The sequence below is a fragment of the Lupinus angustifolius genome, chromosome LG07, assembly GCF_001865875.1.
Source record: "Lupinus angustifolius cultivar Tanjil chromosome LG07, LupAngTanjil_v1.0, whole genome shotgun sequence".
Lineage (NCBI taxonomy): Eukaryota > Viridiplantae > Streptophyta > Magnoliopsida > Fabales > Fabaceae > Lupinus > Lupinus angustifolius.
Window position 1 is genome coordinate 6,304,250 of NC_032015.1, and position 19,993 is coordinate 6,324,242.

Consider the following 19,993-nt stretch of genomic DNA (forward strand, 5'->3'; position numbering starts at 1 on the left):
CTTGGAGGAGAAGATTTGAAGGGTGGAACCATCATGTGAGAAAAATATGAAAGGATCAATGGTAAAGAGAGCCACGTCTATTATCTTAGAGTGTATACCATTTCATTTATTAATCATAATTAAAAAAGTAAATCATGAATTAAATATAAATTAGCGTTATATTTTTGTATGATACATATTATATGAGAGAAGATGAGTTCCTAGTTTGAGCAAGCAAATAATGATAATTACTAATATCTCTTGAAGTTTATCATACAAATCAATTTAACCTATATTTAAAAATATTTGAGGTTTACTTGGTAGATTTCATTTTCGTGTGACAAATTAATACACTGAAAATTTGTAGGCACTTACGTTTTCAAGTACATGTACATTTTGGAAGACTTGATCGTGTGCTTAAAAATAAAAGAGGTTTTTTATTATCTATGCAAAATATAATTGTTATTCACCCTCTCTGTTTAATACCTGTTTTTAGTTTTATCCGGCACTTTATTTCAACATTTGAGAAACAAAGTTATTGGGCATAGCTAAACAAGTCCCACATCCTGTATTACTAAGATAACAAGGGAGTTTATATAGCGTAGGCATACAGAGATGTCTGTCCCTTCGGGGACATCCGATAAAATTGGAACGATACAGAGAAGATTAGCATGGCCCCTGCGCAAGGATGACACGCACAAATCGAGAAATGGTCCAAATTTTTTTTTGTTTCTTTTGATTGGTATTCTCCTCCGTTCACAAACTGCTATCCTCTTTATTCGTTCATGGTGTTTGGTTTATCCCCAAAAGTGGGGGTTTTGGCCAATAATTAATTGGTGCCGTGAAAAGTGTTGATATTAATTTCTGGGTTGTTTACTTCTTGAATTTTTTGTCGCGTTAGATGTAGTTTTCTGAGTTTTGTAACCTGGTTCGATAACCTTGAATGAATTTACAAGTGGAACTGCTTTTGGCATTTGACATATGTTATAGGCTTTTGCCATACTTTATCGTTTTTTTAGTTTTCTGTCAACTTGGTATCAAATTTTTGGGACTCTGAGAAGGGAGATTTTCAGGCTCATTGGTCATTTGTGGGACATTCAATTGTTGTGTTAACTTAAAGGATTATAGCTTATAGCCCATTACATAATTTGTTTACCCATCTACGACTAGGGAGCTTCCGATAGTCTAACTACCAAGGAGTTTCGTTGTTACTACGACATGGGAAGAATGGAGAAACATGAGACAATATGTCAAAAATCTTAAAGGCAATAATTTCGTGCCCCTTTCTACTTATAAACTTTTTCATTCATATCGAGTGTGAAAGTTCACATCATAGTTAATGGTAGTTTGGTTTCCACCAAAATTACCTTCACTGCTTCTCCATGGGCTCCATTTTTGATTTAGCATGTAAATGTGTGTGTTTTGTGGTGATTTTGTAGATGCACTAGTTTACTTTGTCATAGTTAATGTTGTATTCTGTTTTAAGTACTCTATTTGGCTTAGTTCTCTTTTGTAGTCAATCTTGCTTTCTCCATAAATGATTCTCTTGTTGGTCAGTTTTGGTAAATGTTTATTTGTACCTCAATGCATGTCATTCATTCATTCAGTTATTTACACCCAAGTGGATGAAAAGAAACTATTAAATATGTAGTACAACATGGGCAGGGATAAAAGGGGTTCCAATACCTCTTCAAGGAGGGTAGAGAGGGATAGGAAATTCAGTAGCTAAACCATTCACATGCTTACCGTGATTATAATATATTCAACAACAGTTGGAGTGACATCCTTCCATGCGCCGATACATTTAAAACTGTGGTATTATATAATGAAATCTCAGGACAATCTGACATCCTGTTTCTGTAGGAATGGCTAAGGAGAGGATTTGGTGATCCTAACAAATTCAGGTATAAAAGGTCTTTTCCCTTGTCTGCGAGAGAGCTATCTTTGAGCTCTTAGAGTCCCTTCAAGATACTTCCTTCCATCAACATCATCACCAAGAATACCGTGATTATAATCAGTGATGGAGCTACCTAGGAAGTAGTGAACAAGAGAGTTTCCCAGATTAGAAACCGAAGTGAGGTTTGCCTCTCTCGCTCCCTATCTCTCTATGCGGGCTTTTGTATAGAATGCATGCATACTATAATACTCAAGAAGGATTAAATGTTATATTGAGGTTAAGAAAAGTCACATGTACAGAGAAATACTGTAGAAATGATATATCGAGAGAGATGCTCATTCTTCTCTGCCTTTACTCTAAGTTCTAAAATGGTTATATGTTGTTACATGTTGCAGAGTAGGATTATGAAAGGAAAAAAACTTTATTGAAAGAATTGCAAAACTTTCAGGTGGTGTCACTGTGATACAGCTAACTCACTGACCTCTGATAATATTCAAGTTTTTGACATATGTAATGCAGATGTAAGCAGTGGAGTTTCTGTTATATACATGTATTGGTTGGAGCATAAACTGAGACAGAGCTCAAAGAAAAGAAACTGAGAGTTGAAGATGCTCTTGATGCTATAAAGGTGCTATTATCTTATCCAAAATGCACAGTCATTTGTTTTGGATTTAGTTCATGTAAATTAATAATCAGGCAGCCGCGGAGGAAGGTATTGTAGTTGTGGTAGTTGCGTACACTCTGCTGAGACTGGCATCAAATGTGGATGCAATCAAGGAGAGCACTGACAACGGTGTTGAAAAAGTAAGCCATTCTTTTTATTTGGCAAAAACTCAAATTTCTTGAATGTGATGTTTTTTGTTTTTGGTGTTCCGAAATGTCCTTGGCATTTTCTGTTCAGTAGCCTCACATGTCTATTGCCTAGAATTCTGACTTGATTCAATGCAGGTTGGAGATAACATTTTGAAAAGAGCTCTTAGTTATGTTCTTAAAGTAATTGCCAGGAATGCTGGAGTAAATGGCAATGTAGTGAGTGAGAAGGTATTATGATCTGGCAGAATTAGTATTTCTATTTGATCTGTCAAATGTTAATATGCTTGTGATGACAACTCAAAGTGATGGTTACAGCCTTACAGGTTCTTTCCAGTGGCCATGCAAGATATGGCTATAATGCTGCCAGCGGAAAATATGAAGAATTTAATAGCTTCGGGTATCAGTGGTCCAACAAAGGTGATCGAGCTCTGCATGAATTTCTGGTTTACTTTTAACTTCGGTGGCTATTTCTAGTTCCATTTCTGAAGTGGATCTCAAATGAGGATGTGTTTGTTTAAGTTCCATTTCAACAAAGTAACTTCTGACACTTGCATATTTTTTTCTAAGCAATATTTTTCAGCTTCTCGAATAATCACTAGGTAAAATTACTTTCTTAAGCCTAAACAAACGGCCCCCAAATTATGCTTAGGAGCTATTTCATGTCCCATCAGGCAGTTTTACACTGATATATAGGCTTTTCTGAACTATTCTAACTCCTGTAATGATTCACATATAACTCAGGTTACAATAACTATTATACTATGATGACTATCTCACCACCAATTGAGCACTGCTTATAATAGAAATTAACTAGACCAACTGATAAAATAAATACAGAGAGTATGGTATGCGTGTATCAGCATTGGCTTATCATATAGGCTGTGCAAGAAATAGAGTAATTTTCTGCACAATAGGTAAAAGACTTGATAGAGAAAATATAAGCTGAGGTGAGAGTTTGAATAAGGACTATCTTGCCTAAAAAATGCACTATTGCAGACAGAGCCTTTTTGAGTTATCTAGGAATAGAATGATTAGATGGTTTTTGTAGTTTGAAAAATTAGTTCTTGTTAATTTTGTAGACATAGGATATGCCATATGGTTTGGGTGGGATCCAGAGGTAATTCAACACTAATAGGTGTGACATTGCATTACACAACCCACTCCTCAATGTAAATTCATTTGATAAATATATCACATTTTTAATTAAAAAAAAACTAAATGACTATAATTTGAATGTTATGAATAGTTTTATGGTTATTAGAAGAAGGGAAGTCAGTGCAAATGCAGAGTAGAACTTATGTAAGGTCTAAATGTGGCCATTGGAAAGATTCTAATATACCGATGTAGTTTAGGTGGTGGCCATTACAATGACATTTCCCTGGCACCATTTATTCAACATTTTCCCAACTGATGGGAATCCTTAGCAGTAGAATTAATAGTAAACAATCACAATCTAAGATATTTGGATAAAATATTTGTAATTTAGCATAATTATACTTCATACCCAAATGAAAATTTGATCTAAGGTATCCTAAACCTAAGTCAAGGCCTCCATTTGGTTGATCTAAGGTATACTTCATTCCCAAACTAGTTCCAGTTTCTCCACTCTTTTGCTCCAACTGGGACTCCAATTTTCGCATCTGAAAGCAACTTGTCATTGTAAAATTGCTTTTTCACAGGAATAAAAACAACAACCTTTCACTCACATTCAACATTTACAAACATTAACTCCATCTCTACATCTTTTATATCTCACTTCTAGCCATCATCAACAAAACCACCCCATTTTCTCTAATCCACAACCACCGTTAATAACAATGGAATCTCTTTCCAAACTCAAATCCCTCAACCACCATACCAAAACACAAGTGAGTTGTTGTTCAAAAATATGTCGTGGGGCTAAAGAGCACTGTGAAGACCGGATGGTATATTCGGACTAGTCCTATAGTTGACCGGACTTAAAAACAATTATGATTTGCCGTCTTAACTGAATGAGAGGTGAACCATCGGAGAAATTTCGGTCTGACCATGTTAAGTCCAATTAAATTGGAAAATGAATTGATGGTTCACTTAAAATTATAAAACAGATTATTACTCTAATATTTTATTTTACTCTGTTTACATAAAAATGAGAAATATATTACTTCAATATCATTATGAGTAGAGATTTATAAATAATTATTAAACGTTTATAGATAATTATATTCTGTTTATAGATAATTATTAATCGTAGAAAATTGATGTTTGGTTCAGATTTAGCAATATTTGTTAAAGAGTGACAATTTAATGTAGGTTATAAGGTAGATTTGATTTGATTTTTGGTTTTAGAATCAAGTTTTGGGTTAGAGGATGAAGTTTCTACGAGTAACCAATAACATGGTTTTGGATGAGAGAAGAAAGGAAAAAGCCTATGAATCAGTTAAAATCTGATGTAACATAGATAGATCTTTTATCACAGAATCTTATCATACCTAATAAATTTTTTTAATACTTAATTAACATAATATATTTTACTAATATAATTTTTTTGTATTATTAAAAATAGGGTAAGAAATTAATATTTTTCAGTTTTAAGAGGTTGATATCATTTTTTATACATTACATGATTTGATGACAACTTATAGTATTGTTGAGAATTGTAAATTTAAAAATTCATAAGAGAAAATACGGACTGAAATGAAGTATTTAACTATTTATTAAATAAACTGCCAAGATAAAACTTATTGTTGAAATTGAGCACGGGGTGTCTGTGGTGTTTCAAACGACACCGTTTTTGATCCAGAAAGAAAAACTAAACGAACAGTACCTACACTGTGAACAGCTTCCGACATCATCTCCAACTACAACTGAGAACTCCAAAACGATTCGTCAAATCGCCACCCTCGCCGGTGTCTCTGATGGCCCAACACTGCTTACCGGCGGTTCAGCTCACCGGAAGTGGCCGTCCGGTACTTCTCCCAAACGAGATCGAGTGCTTCTTCCTCTCCTCTGTTGACCTTCTCTGCGAAGACAACGAACCCAACGCCAATTCCTTCCCTCACCTCAAGTCCGGTCTCCTCATCCTCACCACCCACCGCCTCATATGGCTCTCCGATTCTCCCTCCGCTGCCGCATTCAGTGTCCCCCTCGCCACGATCTCCCACATCTTCTCCCACAAGAAGTCCCTCAAGTCCATGTTCGCTTCCCCTAGGGTCCGCTTCCAGGTGTCTCTGTCGCCGGAAGGTAGGGTTTCGGCATCAGGTTCGAGGTCGGTTGTGGTGACGGTCGTGATCAGAGGGAAAGGGGACTATGACGCGTTTTTAGCCAAGTTTTGGGAGAATTGGAGGGGCAGGGCGTGGGAGGAAGCAGAGAGTGTTTCGAATTCGAGTTCAGGTTTGGGTTCGGATTCGGGTTCGAATGTGGTGCCAGCAGCGTCTTCGGGAGGGTTTTATTCGAGTGATGGGACAGTGAGGATGGTGGGAGTGTCGGGGATATTGAGGAAGCAGCAGGAGATGTGGGAGAGTACTGATAGGAGCTTGCACGAGGCTTTTCAGGATTTGAATGCTCTCATGGTAATTTGTATATGTTTGCTCTCATGAGGTGAAAATGTGGTATGATAAACACAGAAAATGACTTTCGTATCGAGCAAAACAAATGCAATGTAGGGTTATATTGAATTAAGTTAGGTGTAAAGAGGACAAATTAGATTAACTGAATTATGTTTCCCAAAGTGTACTTGGTTACGTAGTTGAGGAAGCTACAATTATGGCTAAATAGCACAGATTGTTCGATGCATAATTTTCTAAAACTTTATGTTTATCTTGGATTGCTTAGGCTATAATCATGGCTTAATAGCATAGAGGATTATAGAGATATTTTTTATATGCAAACGAGGGTTATATTGATCTGAAGTTAGGTATAATGTAAGCAGAGCAAATTAGATTAATTGAGTTCTGTTTCTGTAGGTAGTATTTGGAGTCGAGGAAAAACAGAGCAGAAGGGACTGCTCTATTGTGTTCTCTTTGATTCAAGGCACTTTTTAACTCATGTCTTGTTTTGTTCTATTTACAAAATAACCCAAATATTAAATAGAACCCATATTTCTGTTATGTCCCATTCTAGCATGTCTACCCAATGATACCATAAAGTGTAATTGGTTATGTAGTGGAACAAACTGTGATCATGTCTTAACAGGATTTCATTCAGATTGCAGGAATGCATGCATCTCTTTTTAAATCTGAATGTTTATCATGATTTTCTTCGATTGAGTTACAAGGAAACCCCTACCTAGTGAGAAGGGTCTTTTGTTATTGTTGTTGATGGTAATGAGTTACAAGGACATCTTGGAACGTTTGTAGATACAAACTGCATGTTTACCATGCTCACAGAAGCATTATAAACAATATTTTCCCTACAATCTAATTATTCAGGTTTCTGAAAAAAAGAAATTTGAAGTTTAGGCATTGCAAATGTTTGTATATGGAGTAGAGTAATTGTGGAAAATGTGTTTCTTTGTATTTGGGGGACTAGTTATGCTAAAAGGAAATATCACTCAGTTTGATTTAAGAGGAACAGGAAGGCGAGTGGTATCTGATTCTATACATATCATATTTTATATGATAATTATATTTATGAACTTGTGAGCTGAGTTGTACCTTTATGCTGTGCAAACAGGCCTTAACCCGTTCTTTCTGCTACTTGATTGTTGCAATTATAGAAGTATTTTTGTGCTAAAGTTGTTCTTTGACGAGCTATGTTTTTTGGTTTGTATTAAGCTGCTTCAAGGTTGGATTTGTGTTGGATTTGCAGAGCAAGGCTAAAGAGATGGTGATGCTAGCAGAGAAAATGAGGATACAACTTTTGTCTGGCTCAAGTTCTCAAGCTAATACAACTGGTGATGAGCAGATGGGTTCAAAGGAAGAGATGCAAGAATTGTTATTGAGTGTTGGTATTATATCCCCTGTCACCAAAGAGTCTGCAGGTGCTTTGTATCATCAACAGCTATCTCGTCAGGTTCTCTTATCTCACCTCCTCAATCACATGTTATTTTTAAACTCATCAAAATATCATGGAAGTTGCAAAAGCTTTTGAAAAGGATTATATTTCCCTCTTAACAGTTAAAAGGTTGATTTGATCTAATCAGTAAACAGTTTAGTTTCTTTAATTAGTGAATTATTTTATTCCTTCCATTTTTAATGGAGATTCTCAGGACTTGTGTTCAGTGAGCTAAATGGGAACACTTAAGTTTGGCTATTATGGCAAGAATAATGAAATATTCATAAAAAATGATTATAGTGTCGAACCATATGTTGTTGAACATGTTGAGATGAATTTGTCTTTGGTGATGACAATGAAAGACTGACAGTAGAGTAGTATCAAGGCTGGTGTTGGAGAAAAAGTAAAAGTCTAGAAACCAAGCCAAAAAGGATTAATGTGAGCAATGGAAACAGAAGATTACAGTAGTGTGAATCAATTAGAATATAGAATTTCCTCTTCATGTATATAAAACAATGGTTGAAATGAAGTTGTGTGTAAAAGATGGTAACATTGGTAAGAGATGATATTTATTTCTTTGTATTTCACAATTATGGTATTTTGACTTAATTGTTGTGCTTGTCCAAGACTTAAGCCCGGGGAAAACTCTCTATCGTTCTCTGAAGATTTCGAGTTGCTTTTTGTTAACTAACTCCTCTTCAGGCTGTGTATGCATATATTATTTGACATGTATTACTTGTCTAGAAGCAGCTTGAGTAATGGTGGTCTTTTTATGTTGTTAATGCTATGGATTTAATTAACAATCTTGATGGCCTTTTGTTACTTTCATATTTGTTTAAAATATTCTAATATGTCTGTGCTAATACTTAGTTGGCAGATTTTGTCAAAGTTCCACTTGAGAGAGCTGGAGGAATCATCAATCTTATTGATATTTATTGTCTATTCAACCGAGCTCGTGGCACAGGTTTCACTATCTCTGTGTTCTGTGTTCCCTTGACATGGTTACCTGTCAAGCTGTACATTTTGATTAATACCTCCCTTGTTTTGGTTGTCTAATAACAGAATTGATCTCACCTGATGATTTGTTGCAAGCATGTTCTCTGTGGGAGAAGTTTGATGTGTACGTGTTTTATTATCTTCTTTTTTATTACTTCTGTTAGTGCATGTCGGTAAATTGTGTAGACGTTGGGCATAAGTAACTTCAAATCATACTCTTTGGGAATCCTCCTTGTTTAACACTTCAATGCGATTCCCTTTTTTGTTTGTTGTATTTCCATATGTTGATTGTGTTATTCAATTGTTTCAGCCCAGTAGTTCTACGTAAGTTCGATAGTGGAGTCATGGTAATACAGACAAAGTCCCACAGTGATGAACAGGTGAGTTCATTTGGTCTGTTCGATTGTGGTCCTATTTTGTAGCAGTTTCAATTTCTGTTATAGTCATTACACATTGTCATTTTTACTATAACTTCTACATTTGATGAGATGGAAGATGGTCAAATTAGACCTAAGTTCCTAAGTGCTGTTTGCTTGGCATAGGTTATCTCTAAAATCAAGATGCTTGCTACGAAGCCTGATGCTCTTCGATCTGGGATAAGTGCTAGTGATGCTGCAAAGACACTGGGAGTTGCCCCAGCAATGGCAAAGGAACATCTAATGTCTGCTGAGAGCAAGGGTACACTGCTGTACTACTTTCTCCATTACTTATAGCAACAAAACTGTGTTCTGAGTTTGGTCGGATCTTTTTCAGGTGTACTATGCAGAGATATAAGCCCTGATGGATTTCGCTTCTATATTAACTTGTTCCTTGAATTTGATCGAGATGATATGTATTTGTAAGTGAACTTTCTACTGCTCGATATGTAGTTTTGTCTTCTTGATGTTGTAGCCAAATTTGTTACCTCATTGAGCTAAACTTTTTATGGGCTGAGACTATATTATTTGGTGTTTGTTCAGTATTCCTTGTCCTCTCTGTTTTGGTTTATCTTTCCCATTCGCGTTTATTTTTTCAATTATAAAATTTTAATGAGATGAGAATCATGCAATAGTTGTTGAATTCCTTCACCATAAGAAACTTCAATTTAATTTTGGAAATGTTTCACATATTCCTGAGAAACTTTGAAGGATCTATCCTCCACCAAAACTACCTGTTATAGCAGGTTAACTTCTGTTAACTTAAGGAAGGAAAAAAAAGGTTTGGAGTCACAGAACAAGTGCCATCAGATCGACTGGATGACATTCTCGCCATTGGTGCCTCAGGTGAGGGGAGGCAAAGGAAGTTATCCTGGTGCATATTGGCAATATATTGAGACAGAATTGGAGGTCATGACATCATGATGGATCCGGCAGCAGTGAAGACGTGATGGAATTGGAACGGCCAGCGGTGCTGGTGATGACCCCCTCTGGATGTCACCAGTAATAATATCAGCTGTATATCATTTTTTGGAAATAAAAAATTTATGCTTAATGGAGGATGGGTACTCCAGAGTTTGTTTGTAGTATGTGAAACATTTCCTTCACTTCCTACTTGAAATGTATGGAATAGAGTATGTTATGCTCCACTTTTTTTATCCAGCAATACTGACTTTGCATCTAGCTTTCTGCTTTCTAGCTGCTCAAGAATTAAATCCCCAGTTCTTAGATTGCATTGGTTTTTAATTTGATATTTCGATGATAGATTATTTTGTTATTGATTGATTTCATAAGCATGGGTTGTTTTCTGATAAAAGTGTTGCTTACTGCCATTTATACAGAGTGAAAGACCAAGGGATTTATGCCTCATGGGTTAGGGCAAACCATGCTCGTGGGTAGAGTTGCAAGCCTGTTCAAGGCAAGTAAATTTAAGGTATGGACCAATTTTAAATTTACTTCTCTAGCAAATTTTGTGTGTAATTTACTCCTTTATTGGCTTTAGCCATCCTGTTTCTCTCTCTTTAGGGTCATGTCATTCTATACTTCTAACTTTACGTTTTTCCTTTTTGCTCAGAGAAAATTAACAGGTTGAAATTGTGGTCAAGGTTAACATTAATGATTTCAAATCAAGCACCACATCCTATCAACAACAAATTGGACTAGTGTCTTTTCATATGGTATTTATATGTTGCAACTTGCAACTGTGGCCCAGTTGAGGAAAGCATGGAGCAGAAAGTAGTTTTGATAAAAAAAACTTACTGTACTATAATGTACAGTTGAGACATGTTCGACTTCAAAATATTGGTATGAGGCTCTTGCTATTTATAAACATTGCTTAATACATAGAAATATTCCGAGGCTATCAGAATAAGAGTCGTTTTAAGTCATTGTCTCAATTGGCCAGAATATGTCGTTTCTGTTTTATCAATTTTAAACCTTTATACTTTAAATTATTGATAAACTTATATGAATCGAGACAAGACTTTTGTATGATTGGCGATGGGTGAAGTAGGCATATTGAAAAGAAATTCCAGTCATCGGAATTTGGCATAGCATTTGGTAACCTTTCGTATTTGACATGTGTAAGCAAGCACTAAGCTCGACATAAATAACAGTCTACTCTAGGATCAGTAATTGCAATTTGTGTTGGTTTTTATTATTTTGAAACGAATTATGCAATGCTTAACACCAGTATACCACCTATACAAGCCATACAAAGTTATTCGAGAATAAGAGGAAATTAAATCGAAGCTTGCTAGAACTCGATCTGCATGTTTGATGTGTACCCAAGTGTGTCAAGCAAAGTCCCCTTGGCTTTATTCATGGGTGGTGGACCGCATCTAAGTATCTGCAAATATAAAGGTGATGAATTATGTGATCAAGTAATATGCATAGGTTATATTGGAAAAAAGCTAATTTCGTTAGTAATTACTAATTAGTACACTGTATCATTAAGTTCATCTCCTTGCAGATATACAAGGTCAAACATTCGGATCCTACTTAATGGGACTAGCTGGTTAATGTGATTAAAATTTGATTGTTGTTGTAATTAAACTTGAAATCACTTTAATGAATGCAATATCAATTCCTATCTCGCCCAATAGAATTTTGACATGTAATAAAAACACATGTCATTTTAACGTTGTTCTTCATTTCTTACTATCTTATCGAACAAGATTCTCTCTATTAATGGAAAGATAAATATATATACTTTCCATAGGGTAATTTTATTATAATTAGAAGGGTAAATATGTCATTAAAAATTATATTTTTTTGTGTGTTTTTGATGCATTTGATTCTCCATTAATGGAGATGTGGTTGCAATGTCAGAATATGTACCGGATGCAGTGACGGAACAAATCCTACTTCATCTGCCACCAACCACACTCGTGAGGTTCACTTCAGTTTCCAAATCATGGCACTCTCTATTCCACACTCATTTCTTCACCAATTCACACTTTCATCACTCAAACCCTCTCTTTCTCATTCAACGCTCTAACCCCATCTTATCACCACATTCATTTCTCACATTCTCTCCTTTCCCCCTTTCCTTAAAATTAGAGATGTGTTTGGAATGAGTACAAGTTCTAATGTTTTAATGCCATGGTCGTATCGGGGAAGAAGTAATTCCGTATCCCTGTCTTCCTTTCACCCAAAGAGTCAAGAGATTACGAATCTCAGCATTAGAGGTAAAGAAATCACTGCATGCGATTACAGAGAGAGCATGTTTTTACTTGACAAGGTTATAGTTTGATACATGTTTCAATTGATATAGTTTCTATAATTTATCGATTGCAAAGATTGCTATTAGTTTTAGATTCTATCTAGTTAGATCCAGTTGAGCAAGACTAATAGTAGGTGCTAATAAAGCTGTAGATTACTCTACATCCAATTTATATACACTTTTTTCAATTGCTCTAGATTATTACTATCACCATGTAGCCATTGACTCTCAGATAAAGCTGTAGATTATCTCTAAGTCATTGTTATCCCAATTATTGGCCGATTGACTCTCAGATACCATGGTTTAATGTTTAGTGTAGAAAATGTCTGATATCTATGTTGCATTTCTTCTGTTTCAGTAGTTTCATTTTTATGAGAATTTTCATATTTCAGGTGCTCTCAAATTGTATTTTCTTTCTCAATTGCTGTATTGAGTTTGAATTCCTTCATTATGAAACCATACTTCTGCTTCTGATATAAGTGAATTAGAGGGAACAGTAAAATGGAGCTGTGACTACATTTCTGTTCTAGTGAAAGAGTTCAATTAATATCATTGAAATATTGCCAATGTTAGATATATGTATAATGAAAGCCATGTACAAGTGAATTGATTTCATCAGAGTCCAAGTTAACATTTCAAACCACCCTTCTCCCTGGTTATGTTTTGTATCACATTTTCTGGATATGCTCCTTCTATAACTAGCTAATTGATCAAGTTTGTTCTTTTACTTTCATCCTAACTCTATTTGCTTCTGGTTCATAAAAAAACCATGCTACTGCTACAAGTAAACTTTGCAGATTTTGATTGATCAAAGAAGTGAAAATGGAGAGGATCCTCTTCCCACCATTTCTAGGAAAATGGAACAATGGACTTTCTACCTTCAATGTGGATAGATGCGCTAAGGTATTTGTAAATTATTCAAGTTTCCCTAGTTAAAGCTTATTTGATTAGCTAAATAAAGAAGCTTAAATTTGAAGACAAACCCAATAATAAATGAGTCATGTTCAAGTTTTATAGACTTGACATATTAAGTGCTAGTGAATAACCCGTATACTTGTATTACTAGAGTAATGTGTGCATATTTATTTTTAATACCTTGGTTGTAATTTCATTTTTCTGACTGATATAACTATAAAATATGCTTACTTTGTCCAATTTGATTCAATATGGATATTATATCCAATTTTATGATAACTTTACTAATTTATAATAAATATATTTGTGTACTTGTATAAAGACATGTGCGTTGTATGGAGATACTCAATTGGTTGTTATTATTTTTTATATATAAATATTAGTAAAATAATATGTTATTATTTAATTTATATGATATTAGTCAACTGTTAATGCTTATTTGTCTTTAGTGAAGACCTCACTATTGATTTTTTATCTCACCTAATACCCAAAACTCATTCTTATTTTTTGGGTCATACACAACCCTTGTTAATGGAATTAATTTTGCATGAGTAAACATGGTGCAGTAAGATTAGATTTTTTTTATCAAGGACTTGGATCCTCTAGAGGATCCATAAACTTTTTATTATCAACCTAGCATGTTTAATTCTTCCAATACCCAAACCCAAGCCTAGAGGATCCTTACACTTTTTTATCAATCTGGTATATTTCTTTTATGTAGTATTTTTATATTGTCAGTATAAGATTTATACGCAACTCAATATATTTCAGTATTTATTTGTATTATTTTTTTTAAAGAGTCGATAATAATTAAACATTAACAGTGAATAATATTGACATTAGGACATACTTCCCTGGCCACTTTTTCCAGTGCCCAAACCAATCCATTTTCCCTCTTGCACAATGCACGTGTCACAATAATTGTAAGAATGTGAAAATTTAGTTAACTGTTTTAATAATGTAATATTATTCTATATTTCTATTCTCTTATCGGAATTTATTTTATCTTATCCCACCCAAATCCCAAATTGGTGGCCTATATAAATAGAAGACGGTTGGGAGGGAATTTTGAGATCTTAATCTTTGCATAATATAATTTAGAATAAGCATTAGGTTATTTATCCATTAAATACTATCTATACTATTATCATGTCCACGGGAAAAACGACTCAAAAGCTAAAACAATAAAAGCATCCTCTGTAGAAGAAAACAACTATACCAAAAAGTCATTAAGCGTCATCCTTAAGAATCATACTTATAAATGTTCATAATTAACAAAAATAAGAAGAAATACTAGTAAGGATAAATAAACTCTAGGTGCATAAATTTTCTACTAGCAATATGTTGGTCAAGGTAAAATTCACATCAGATGTCACAGATTTGATTTATTTTAACATAGCCTCAACATACCCCCACCCCCACTCTTTTTCTTAAAAGAAAGAGATAAAAATTATCAATAGACAGATTTTGAAATATTAAAAGATTTAGTAAATAATAAATTTATTTTATCAAATTCAACTTTGAAGATAAACAATATTATATGATTAGTGTCTTAGAGTTAGTTAATTCATTCCATAAGTAGAAAATCTGTTTTGTTAGTTACATAACTAGCTATTATAAATGGTAGGCTTGAACTTGTATTTCAATCAATCCTTCTTAGTCAATACATATGTTTCCTATTCATTGTTGAACACATCTCTTTCTCTAATTCACTTTAGTTACTGCATTCTCTCATTCCATCTCTTTGCTTCTGAATCTTTGCCATATTCTTCATTCTTCACGATTCACCATTCATTCATTCATTTTTTTTCCTCCAACAAATTGGTATCAAGAGCACAAGGTTGATCAAAGAGTTAAACACTTTTCTTTCTTTCGTCTATTCTCCTCATCCTGTTCTAAGCTCTTCTTTCATCAATAATGGGTCATTCAAGCACAAACTTCCCATCAAATCTTCCTGTTCTTGATGGTAAGAACTGGAACCGATGGAGCATTCAAATGAAAGCAATCTTGGGCTTTCAAGAAATCACAGAAATTGTTGAAGAAGGATACCCTGAGCTCAATGCAGAAGCAACAAAACAACAAAGGGCATTGTTCAAGACAAGAATACTCTAATAAGACATAAACCATCAATACTTTGTTCAAACAGTAGTATTTAAGACACGAATACAGTACAATTAAATTTATTAAATCCCATAAAAGTTTAATGACGTCTGTGTGATGAAGTGCCACATGGAGGTGGTTTTCTCCTTCTTGGCAGTTGAACTCTTAATTGTTATTCTTCACGTGGAGATTCTTGCTCTTCCACGTGTCTCCAATTGTGGCTCCTGCTCATCTGAATCATCTTCATCAACATCCTCAACCACAACTTCATCATCAGTATGTTGTATACCAAAAATGTAATTGTTGTTGTTGTTGATGATGTTATTGTTGATGTTGTTGTTGAAGAGTAACTGATGAAGTATGTCTTTGATAATGACCATCCACTGGAGTTTGTTGTGGAGAGTCAGTTTTCGGTATATCATAATGATGAGTAGGAGGAGCATCATCAATGTGGGTAGAGTATGCATTGGGATATAGTTCAGCCAATGATCCCATCATTTCACGTCCCGATGAGAAGACGTCACATAAAGATTGTGTGAGATTAATTAGTGAAGCTAGAGGACGACTCTGATCACAAATTCTTTTTGCAAAAGTATACTGAAAAAATTAAAGAAAATTAGAATTAAATAATATAATTTCAAATAAAGTGTAATTTATAAATTTTTTTTACCATTCCATCAGAGTGTGCTCCATATCTAGATATGTATCTTCTAGTCCTTCTTAAATACCACTGCATATACTCAGAATAGTGGTTCAAATGCATTGTATTTGCTGGTTTTCCCTCCACGACATAATTATCCCCATTATTCCATATTTGAATCTAGCGGGATGCTTATGTGGCCAGTTACAATCAGTTTTGCCACGTAAGTCAAGTTTATGAAATTTTTCACAGTTCACTGGATCTTGTGGAATTGGTTGACCAAAACCAAATTGCCTCATAACCCGATCAGTAGGGTGCCATTCCGCAATTGCGAAACAGATTAATGGGACACATGACCGACATTTCTCGGAGATGTTTGGCAGGTAAGACAGTTGGGAATATGGCATCCACCGAAACTAGAAACAAATGTTACTTAAAAAGTTAATATAATAAATATTGAAATGTATATATACTAAAATAACAAATGTAAATATACTTTGATCAACGCGCATAGGGATGTTGGTGGTGATTAAATATTGTGACCACCTAGTTGTAATGTTTGTTAGTTAATAAAAAAATTTGAATCACTGTTGTGTAATAAAAACTTACATGTAATGGTAAAATTAATATATATCTTTTCACCAATGAAAAATAAGGTATTGTTGGGTCGCGCAGTGTTAATGCAAGATCATATGCCATGATTGTAGGAGTAGTAGACATCCTCCAATCTCTTTTTGATCACTAATTATTGCTGCACGACATAATCTTCGATAAAGACAAGCCAATACAGCTGAGCCCCAACTGTATTGGAATGTCTATGTTAAGTCATCAAGGAAGGGCGGGTACATAAGGTGAACTCGGTTACCTGTTGTATCTGGCATAAGAAATCCCCCTATCATTCTCAGAATAAATGCTCTTGCGTGTTGTTCAATAATAACGTCGTTAGCATTGTCAGGGAGATCACGAAATTTCCTCTCCAACCAAGTGAGTTTTACCCTCTGCCCCATTAATTCGTTACCAGCTGGAACAACACCCAACAACTGCATGCAAAGGTCTTCCCATTCCATACTTGTCACTACGGTAATAACTTCTCCTTCTATCGGAATGCGAAGTTGGTAAGCCACATCTTCAAGAGTCACGGTGGCCTCTCCACATGTAAAGTGGAAAGTATGTGTTTCCGGCCTCCATCTCTCGATCAATGCTAATAGTAGATGGTTGTTGATTTCTACTGCTCCCAGTGTCAACAAGTTACCAAAGGTAGTGTTGCGGATAACTTGTAACACTGGCTTATAAGGTAGTGATTGCCAGAAACAATATCTGGGGCGAAAAGTACATTCAATGTCATTCCATACATTGCTTAATATATGGTGATTTTGCATTGTAAGTAATGAAGTGTCGAATGGTTGTGGATTAAGGTACTCCATTTGTAAGTGAGAAGGGGAGAAGAAAATTTGAAGAAAGTGTGAATAAAGTTTATACGTGACAAGAAGGTTTATTGGAAGAAGGTATGTAACTTTGCAAGTGAGATAGAAATATTTATAAGATGGAAATATGAAGAGTGGTTGTGGGAGTATTTATGGGGAGGAAATATGGAGAGCGGTTGTAATTATTTATGGGGAGGAAATATGTATGAAGGTAGAAATAATTAATTAGGGCACCGTATGTATGGGAATATTTATTTTGCCCTAACCAAAATCGGTTCCTGGTTGCCGATTTTCATTAAAATGTTTGGTACAAAATCGGCAATGTGGATGCCGATTTTCATTGAGATTATTGCCTGCTCCAAACTCGGCACTATGGATGCCGACTTTCATGCAAAATTTCCCCATTCAACCAGTTCATTATAATTTTCAATGCTTTCAACCAATTCATTATGATTTTGAATGCTTCCAACCAATTCCTTATGAATTAAAGGCTTCAACCATTTTTCCCTAGCAAAGGTTCATTATGGCAAAGAATCAATTCCTTATGTACTTTTCGCCCCAGATATTGTTTCTGGCAATCACTACCTTTTGAGCCGGTGTTACAAGTTATCCGCAACACTGCCTTTGGTAACTTGGAGCACTACAAATCAACAACCATCTACTATTAGCATTGATCGAGAGATGGAGGCCGGAAACACATACTTTCCACTTTACATGTGGAGAGGCCACCGTGAATCTTGAAGATGTGGCTTACCAACTTCGCATTCCGATAGAAGGAGAAGTTGTTACCGTAGTGACAAGTATGGATTGGGAAGACCTTTGCATGCAGTTGTTGAGTGCTGTTCCAGCTGATAACGAATTAATGGGGCAGAGGGTAAAACTCACTTGGTTGGAGAGGACATTTCGTGATCTCCCTGACAATGCTAATGACGTTATTATTGACAACACGCAAGAACATTTATTCTGAGAATGATAGGGAGATTTCTTATGCCAGATACATCAGGTAACCGAGTTCACCTTATGTATCCGCCCTTCCTTGGTGACTTAACATAGACATTCCAATACAGTTGGGGCTCAGCTGTATTGGCTTGTCTTTATCGAAGATTATGTCGTGCAGCAATAATTAGTGATCAAAAAGAGATTGGAGGATGTCTACTACTCCTACAATCATGGGCATATGATCGCATTGAAAATCTTGCATTAAGACTGCGCGACCCAACAATACCTTATTTTCCATTGGTGAAAAGATATATATTAATTTTACCATTACATGTAAGTTTTTATTACACAACAATGATTCAAGTTTTTTTATAAATATCATACGTGCAATGTTTGACCGTATGCGCGTTGATCAGGTATATTTACATTTGTTATTTTAGTATATATAAATATTTATTATATTAACTTTTTAAGTAACATTTTTTCCACGGTGGATGTCATATTCCCAACTGCCTTACCTGCCAAACATCTCCGATAAATGCCGGTCACGTGTCCCACTAATCTGTTTCGCAATTGTGGAATGGCACCCTAGTGATCGGGTTATGAGGCAAAAACTTCATAAACTTGACTTACGTGGCAAAACTGATTGTAACTGGCCACATAAGCATCCCGCTGGATTCAAATATGGAATAATAGGGATAATTATGTTGTTGAGGGAACACCAACCAATACAATACCTTTGAACCACTACTCTGAGTATATGCAGTGATATTTAAGAAGGACTAGAAGATACATATCTAGAGATGGAGCACACTCTAATGGAATGGTAAAAAAAATTATAAATTACATTTTCTTTGTAATTATATTATTTAATTCTAATTTTATTTAATTTTTTCTGTACACTTTTTCAAAACGAATTTGTGATCAGAGTCGTCCTCCAGCTTCACTTATTAATCTCACACAACCTTTATGTGACGTCTTCTCATCGGGACGTGAAATGATGGGAGCATTGGCTAAACTATACCCCAATGCATACTCTACCCACATTGATGATGTTCCTCCTACTCATCATTATGATATACCAGAAACTGACTCTCCACAACAAACTCCAGTGGATGGTCATTATCAAGGACATATTTCATGAGTTACTCTTCAACAACAACATTGTATGGGTTTGCAAATTATAATTCTTCATACAATTATTTCTCATCAAGTTTTCAATACCAACAATGTTTGCTACTATTTGAAGTACACCATTCTCGGCATATGATTCTCAAGAATATTATCGTCCTACTATGTCGTCTACAAACATTTTGGTATACAACATACTGCTGATGAAGTTGTGGTTGATGATGTTGATGGAGATGATTCAGATGAGAAGGGGCCACAATTGGAGACACGTGGAAGAACAAGAATCTCGTAGCGGAATGAACAACAATTAAGAGTTCAACCGCCAAGAATGAGAAAACCACCTCCATGTGGCACTTCATCACACATACGTCATTAAACTTTTATGAGATTTAATAAATTCAGCTATAATATATTCTTGTCTTAAATACTACTGTTTGAACAAAGTATTGATGGTTTGTGTCTTATTAGAGTTACGATTTTAAAATATTTTAAACAAAAAAAAGTACATAAGACTCCAATGGAGTTAATTTTTTTTTATAAAGTATA

At 35.0% G+C, this 19,993-nt stretch overlaps 1 protein-coding gene and 1 long non-coding RNA gene across 3 annotated transcripts; both read left to right on the forward strand.

The window, feature by feature from the left end:
- Positions 514 to 3,461, forward strand: LOC109352036. 2 transcript variants are annotated; one of them, XR_002108318.1, is made up of 5 exons: positions 514 to 2,058; positions 2,396 to 2,504; positions 2,573 to 2,680; positions 2,825 to 2,917; positions 3,005 to 3,461. It is a non-coding gene; the product is annotated as an uncharacterized LOC109352036 (long non-coding RNA). The 2 variants fall into 2 exon arrangements; XR_002108317.1 differs by having other exon boundaries at positions 3,013 to 3,461.
- Positions 5,459 to 10,507, forward strand: LOC109352035 (vacuolar protein sorting-associated protein 36-like). Its single transcript, XM_019593811.1, has 8 exons — positions 5,459 to 6,240; positions 7,478 to 7,681; positions 8,534 to 8,627; positions 8,726 to 8,783; positions 8,970 to 9,039; positions 9,202 to 9,337; positions 9,413 to 9,497; positions 10,416 to 10,507. Exons 1-8 carry the CDS (start codon positions 5,587 to 5,589, stop codon positions 10,471 to 10,473), a joined length of 1,359 nt encoding a protein of 452 aa, XP_019449356.1. The 5' UTR covers positions 5,459 to 5,586; the 3' UTR covers positions 10,474 to 10,507.